General features: G+C 35.9%; 1 protein-coding gene across 3 annotated transcripts in view; it reads right to left on the bottom strand.

The window, feature by feature from the left end:
* Positions 1–145: 145 nt before the first annotated feature.
* The window catches only part of LOC139935495 (uncharacterized), a 49,822-nt gene continuing 43,594 nt past the window's right edge, over positions 146–6,373 (bottom strand). For all 3 annotated transcript variants that reach the window (XM_071930115.1, XM_071930117.1, XM_071930116.1), the window contains exon 15: positions 146–5,810. In XM_071930115.1, coding sequence (XP_071786216.1) covers positions 5,426–5,810 — 385 coding nt within the window. In that variant the 3' untranslated portion in view covers positions 146–5,425. The remainder of the gene's footprint in view (positions 5,811–6,373) is intronic.

The raw sequence follows: 6,373 nt of genomic DNA, 5'->3' as shown, positions 1-6,373 counted from the left end.
TATGTTGAGTAATTACCAATAGTGTCCACTGCCGGGACTTTGACCCCACACTCAGCTGAATGTCCACTAGGATTTTTGTTTTTCTTTTATAGTTCCTGACCTGAAAACACTGCCGACAAAATGAAAGAAACTCATTACCAAAATGAAGAGTAAAAAATAAGACATTTTATTTACTGATTATTTTCATAGAATGTTTATATAATATTTATATATATAATATGTCATAGCCTGTCGCATTTATCCCACAGAAGGCCTCAAAAAAGTAAAAACTACTGGAATATTTCTTTACAACCTTTTATCAATTCATGCAAAAATAGAAAACAAACATAATCAGGAGCCTAGTTTACTTAAAATATTTTGGAGCATCTTGAATCGACACACCATCAAAAATATTTCAAAATATAAATCCTTCAATTAGTTGATTCAGTGATGAACTAATTCCTACACATTTTCTCAAAGTCTTTCTCACGATATTACTGGAGTTAAATTGATGAATTCAATCAATTTATCGACGATACAATAAATTACATTGATATATTAAAAATTAAATTTATTGTGTGTACATTTGTACTCCAGAATTGTGGATTTTTATAATGAAAAACCATATGGGGACCTTTAATATTTGTAGAACTAACTCTTGACCCGACTAGGATAAATACTATCAGAATTTGACACAAAATAGCAATACCCCAACATACTTGCAAGCTCAGATCAAATCAGTGTTTTAGTCTCATGCAAAAAAATGCCTGCTCCTTGAGTCAGACTTTCTCCAAGAATGATACACACATTATTAAAACCATGCTGATGGAATCGAGGGGTTCAGGGAGATTTTAATTATTTGTTTTAACCTGGTTATGTTTTCTACATCTGAATTTACTTTGGCGCCAAACAATCCTGTGCACTAACAACAGAAGTTATGTACAAAGCTAAGAACCGCCAATAATTCTTCTTAATGTATAGAACCTGTTCCAATACAAAGATCTCAACTTCCCCATCTCATAGAATCAAAGCTGATTAATAGCCTCCTTTGGTTGTATGAGCCCTCACTTATCAAGTTTGTAAAAAATAAGTATAAAAAACAAAAAAAATGTGCCACCCGAAATGACAATATTGAAATAATTCTTTAAAAATCAGTTGGTTGAATACAAAATGTGAAACTGTCATCAAAAGTTAAATGCAATCATCATAATTATTGTTTTAATTTAGGGGGGGAGAGGGGGGTGAGAAAAGAACCAGTCTCATTTCAAGTACAAAAATGTACAATCTACTAACATTGTTAACAAAAACAACCTTTTAAAAACCGTTTTAAAAGTGTTTTATCACAGAAATTTTTTAAGAAACCAGATATGATTTATCAGTAATAAGAACGAGACATGAGAGTTAAAAAATCTACAAATACAAGGTTTGGTCCACACCTTACAAAAGACAACCACATGACAATTATCCACAAATAATATCACAATGACATTAGCAAATCCCAACAATACATGATTAAAAGACGATATAACTGGGGCCAATTTCACAAAGAGTTAGGACTAGTCTTATCTCTAGTTAGGACTAGTTACTCATCATAACCTAGGACTTACCATACGTTTTTAATATCTCCTAGGACTAGTCCTAAGTGAGGACTTGTCCTAATTCTTTGTGAAATTTACCCCAGGAGTCCTAATTCGGAGACTCCATTAGGTACAAGCTGCAGATGCAAAGTTATAGACACATCTCACATGACGTCCCTATTTTACTGTTTGCCATGCTGGTGTACTCGCTTGTTACTACACGATCTACGAAACACAGTGCTGGATGGGGCTAAGCTAATGTATTGTAGACGCACGTAATTTAAAGCATGGTAGACCTTCCGCATTACTGCAGAAATAAAACATCAGTGAGAAGGGTCTATAAACAGATGCAAAGATCTGGTCACATACTTTTTTTAAAGAGTAATTTCCTTCCAATCTTTTAGTTCTCTTAGTTCTCTTAGGCGCTCTATAAATAACCTTTGATTGATTGATTGATTGATTGATTGATTGATTCTCAGTAAACACACCATGAAAACAACATGTGAAAGTTCCATGAAAATCACGTCGCCTTTCAGTGAAACTAATGCAAAAATAGAATGTTCAGTCAGGGATTTTGTGCTCCTGCAAAATTGTTTGATTCGTGCAAAGTCTTCTGATATTGTACCTGTAAAATAACCCAGTTTGTCAGGCAGCCGGTTCAATGTAATTGCAGGGTTTCAAACACAAGCAAGGTTGCATACTATTACATGTACTTGTTTCACTAGATTTAAACTTCATCAGTTTACGTTACACCATAAACAAGTACGTACATTTTTACACTCAGAATGAATACGCTTTGTTCAACTAGTCAATTTCTCTGTACATTTCTATTTAAAAAAAAATTACATTTAGATTGAAATCTTTTAAGAAATAGCAGAGGTTAAAATGTACATCTTATGCACAGTTACATTTGAAGTTAGGTTTGATGAAGAAGTTCATCTAAAACGCGTTTCCTATGATAGCAGAAAGTGTTTGTCTCTCTTTTCATTATACAAAATAACGAATATTCTCCATAAACTTTTATATACAATTTTTTCATTTTTTTCAATTTCCTTTCCAAATTGTCAACTTCACATGATAAAATAGTAAAATTTTGTCTCACACACCTTATTGATAAAAATGTAGACTATGTGAAGATATGATTCTTATGTACAAAATGTTTGAAAAATGTTTCCTACTTATGAGGCAATTATTTGTATATACTTTATGTACATGACAAATACAAAACACAACTCTGCTTGTTGTGTTTCAGCAAAAATATTTGAACCTGCTTTTATTTCTAAAAAAAATTAAGAAGAAAAAAAAAACGGGAAAAAATAACAGGAAAATGTGACAAGACAGTTTCTGTGATGTAAAAATCTTGGCACATTCAAATAAATTTTCAAGAAAACAACAACATTGATCTACTAAAAAAATAATTTTATATTTTAATAATTTGTTTGGGAAGCCACATGGTACAAAAGGTAACTGCAGGAAATTCGCAGTAGGAATAGAAGGCAATGTAACGATGCAAGTAAGAACAAGAAAGAAATGGTGTTACCATCAGCACGGGGCAACCATCTTACTATCAGCCAATTTCAGGGATGGTGGACACAATACTACAGCCCTTTTTCGAAACCACAGCTTCGACTTTGGATTCGGCTTCAGGCTCCGTCCTCTTGTCTGAAGCCCTGAGCGCATACGCAAAGCACACGCAATTGTCAAAATAACTACAGGGCCAAGCTAGCCTGAGCCAAACCTTGAGCCGAAGCCGTTGTTTCAAAAAAGGGCCTATGACACCATAAGGTTTGGGTAAATTAGCATGCGAACACACTACGAAATTTGTCTGTATACATCCAAACCAAACGACGCACTTCTACAGTTTCGTGTCCATCGTATCTTTGAGGCTGATTGCTCAAGGCTTGTAATGTTTTCCCCACTTTTACCAGGATTATAATCATTGAAAAATGAGTGCCAAGAGGCCTACCTGGATTTGTATCGGTTACAGGCTTGCCTTTTGATAAACCCAGTCTTAAAGAGCAAGCAATGGAACACCTGTTTATATTTTCAGCACTTCCTGCAAGCTTTCAGTTATAAAAAGTTATCTCAAATAAAAACACTCATTAACGTTTGTTTAAAAAAAATCAAATGCTAATTCCTTTCTCTTCATTTTGTTTTGATAATGGTTTAAAAAAAATCCCCAAATAGAAACATACAAATTAATCAAGTTTCGATGTGAGTGGTACTTTAATATAGGATTTTCACCTGAAAAGAAGACAAAATAAATCACATTTTTTTCAATCAGAAAAATTGTGGAAACATACGATTTTTTTTAGTATTAGCACCATTTACCTCAGAAAAAAAAAAGATTTATATACAATTAATGTACATGTAAGACCAGAGTTTCAAACAAGTAATACATTATATTTACAACCGTTAAAAGTTATCTCTGCCAAAAACAAAAAAGACACACCAAAAAACTATACAACTTATCACTCTCGAAAAACGTCTCAACATTTTATCGATTTGTGGTGCCCACAAACAAGCAAACAAATGTTTGACTACACAGCTAGAAACGGGTTGGCAGAAAATATTGCACAAAAAGTCTAACAATACAGAAGGAAAAAACTCCCCTAAAAACTGACAAATGGTCTATTTTAAAGGAACTAAAAACAAACAAAAAAACAACAAACCCGAAGCTCTGTTGGTTTATGATATAAGATCATAAGACGTTTCCAATTATGTGCCAATCATTTATGGTGGCCACCATTCATCATCATGCCCATAAATGCCGCTTTAAAATTATTTTGTAGCAAAAACGAAATAAATGACTTGCCGAAATGATGCCCTTTAAAAATCACTACTCTGAGCAGATAACTGTCAGGAACTTGCAGTTAATCACTCAGCAAACGGTAACCAAGCGGGCTACCTGCTGTCTTTCTAAGCTGATGTTTATGTCACTGCATACCATAAGGGCAAACAGATGTAACATAGAGGTAAGTATTGTTGATATTCCACTTGCAAAGAGGTTTCACATTCTTAATAATTCAAATAAACTAATTTAAACAGGCTGTATTCTGGCGGACAGCACATCCCGTTTTAAACACAAAAGGCCTGGTACTTAGACTAATGGTTACATGTATGTACATCAAAAGACCAATCAGTAACAATCGGTTGTTTCCAAGACACTTCTCTACACATCAATGCACCTTTGGGTTCAAGTTGGCGCTGGTATCCAACAAACCAATAATAAAGACACTCATACAATGGAGGCCAAGGAGGAGGTGAATCACAACGCTAACCAGCGGGACTAGTTACCAGAACGACTTGTTATTATGTGATGTGATACAGAGCCAACCAGCACAGCTTGTTATCGTTGTGATATGATAGAAAGCCATCCAGCACGGCTTGTTATTATGCAATGTGATACAAAGCCAAATAGCACGACTTGTTATCATTGTGATATGATATTGCACAGACATCAGAAGACTCCCAGCCAGCTGGTGCTTCCATACCTTGCAGCGCACAATACATACCTTACTACAGTCACCCCCATTCTCTTTCTTAATTCCATACTCATCCACATACAGAGACTCAGGCTGGAGTCAGATAAACTCTGTTTCCTTTTTCATGTGGAAACGATAACTACAGATGACCTGGAGAAATGGTCCATTCAACGAATGGCCGGATGTCCATTATGGTCTGGCTCCTTCTATGCACCAATGCCGTTGCTATTACTGCAGACGGGAATTCAAATGATACTGGCCGTGACATCCGCAGGATCAAACCAAGGTATGCGTCTGTCATCACACAGATTCCTCTGGTCAATCTGCTACGTTCTTAATTCCAATAATGCAGAGGTGGGGAAGCCGATGCAAGGACCAGCCGCCTCACATTGTCATGAGATCGTTTTCAGAGTTATCACTCTCACTCTCGCTGCCACTGCTGCTATCGCTTCGACTCCCCGACTGCTCACTGGAGCTGTCCTCTTCCTCTCGTTCATCTTCCTCTTCATCCATGTCGTCATCTTCAGAGTCATCATCGTCGTCGTCATCATCATCATCATCATCATCATCATCATGATCTTGATTATAATGATTCATGTTCTCAGTGCCAAACTCTGGTGGTGATTCATCGCCCAGGGGCGAGTCCTCGGGCAGGGGCGATTCTAGAGGAGTTTCCATGTGGGTCGGTAGGGGTGGGGGCTTCTTGCTCACATCGGGTCTTCGATGGCTCTTCATGTGTGCACTTCTGCTCTTCACCTTCTCAAAAACTCTGCAACAAATAAGGAGAAGTAAAAGTTTGGTTGAATCTAGATGATAAGGATTCAGTGCATATGTCATGTGGCTCTACGTTTGCTGCCAGGAATTTGCGTACTTTCACTCACAGCTCACAAAAACTTGTCAATTTGTTTCTTTTCTTCGTTCAGAAACTAATCATCTCTGCATAAAACTTGTAAAATTTTAATGACAATAATGTTAATTAATTCATATAGCGCCTTAAATATTTTTGTAAAATGCTCAAAGGCACTTCACAAAGAGCTTGAACGGAAATATTAAAATCCACAGGTATGTTAAGATGAACTACATGATAAGCATAGAAAGATAACAGAAATCAAAATGTTAAAGTTTCAAAATTAAAATAGCAATGAATGTCTACCGCCAAAACAAGCCAACAAGTAAAATCTTAAAGACCTGTAACAATCAAAATCCAATCCTGGTTGGTTCGCCAGTTTGACTGCAGCACTACAGAATCCATCAAACTAGGGTAACACCCAAACTAGCTTATGATGGTTTTAATGTAGTTCAATTCAATGCACATTCATTTTTCATGTTGAC

The sequence above is a fragment of the Asterias amurensis genome, chromosome 1, assembly GCF_032118995.1.
Source record: "Asterias amurensis chromosome 1, ASM3211899v1".
Taxonomy (NCBI): Eukaryota; Metazoa; Echinodermata; class Asteroidea; order Forcipulatida; family Asteriidae; genus Asterias; species Asterias amurensis.
The sequence above is the reverse complement of the archived record's forward strand: the minus strand, read 5'-3'. Positions and strand labels throughout refer to the sequence as shown.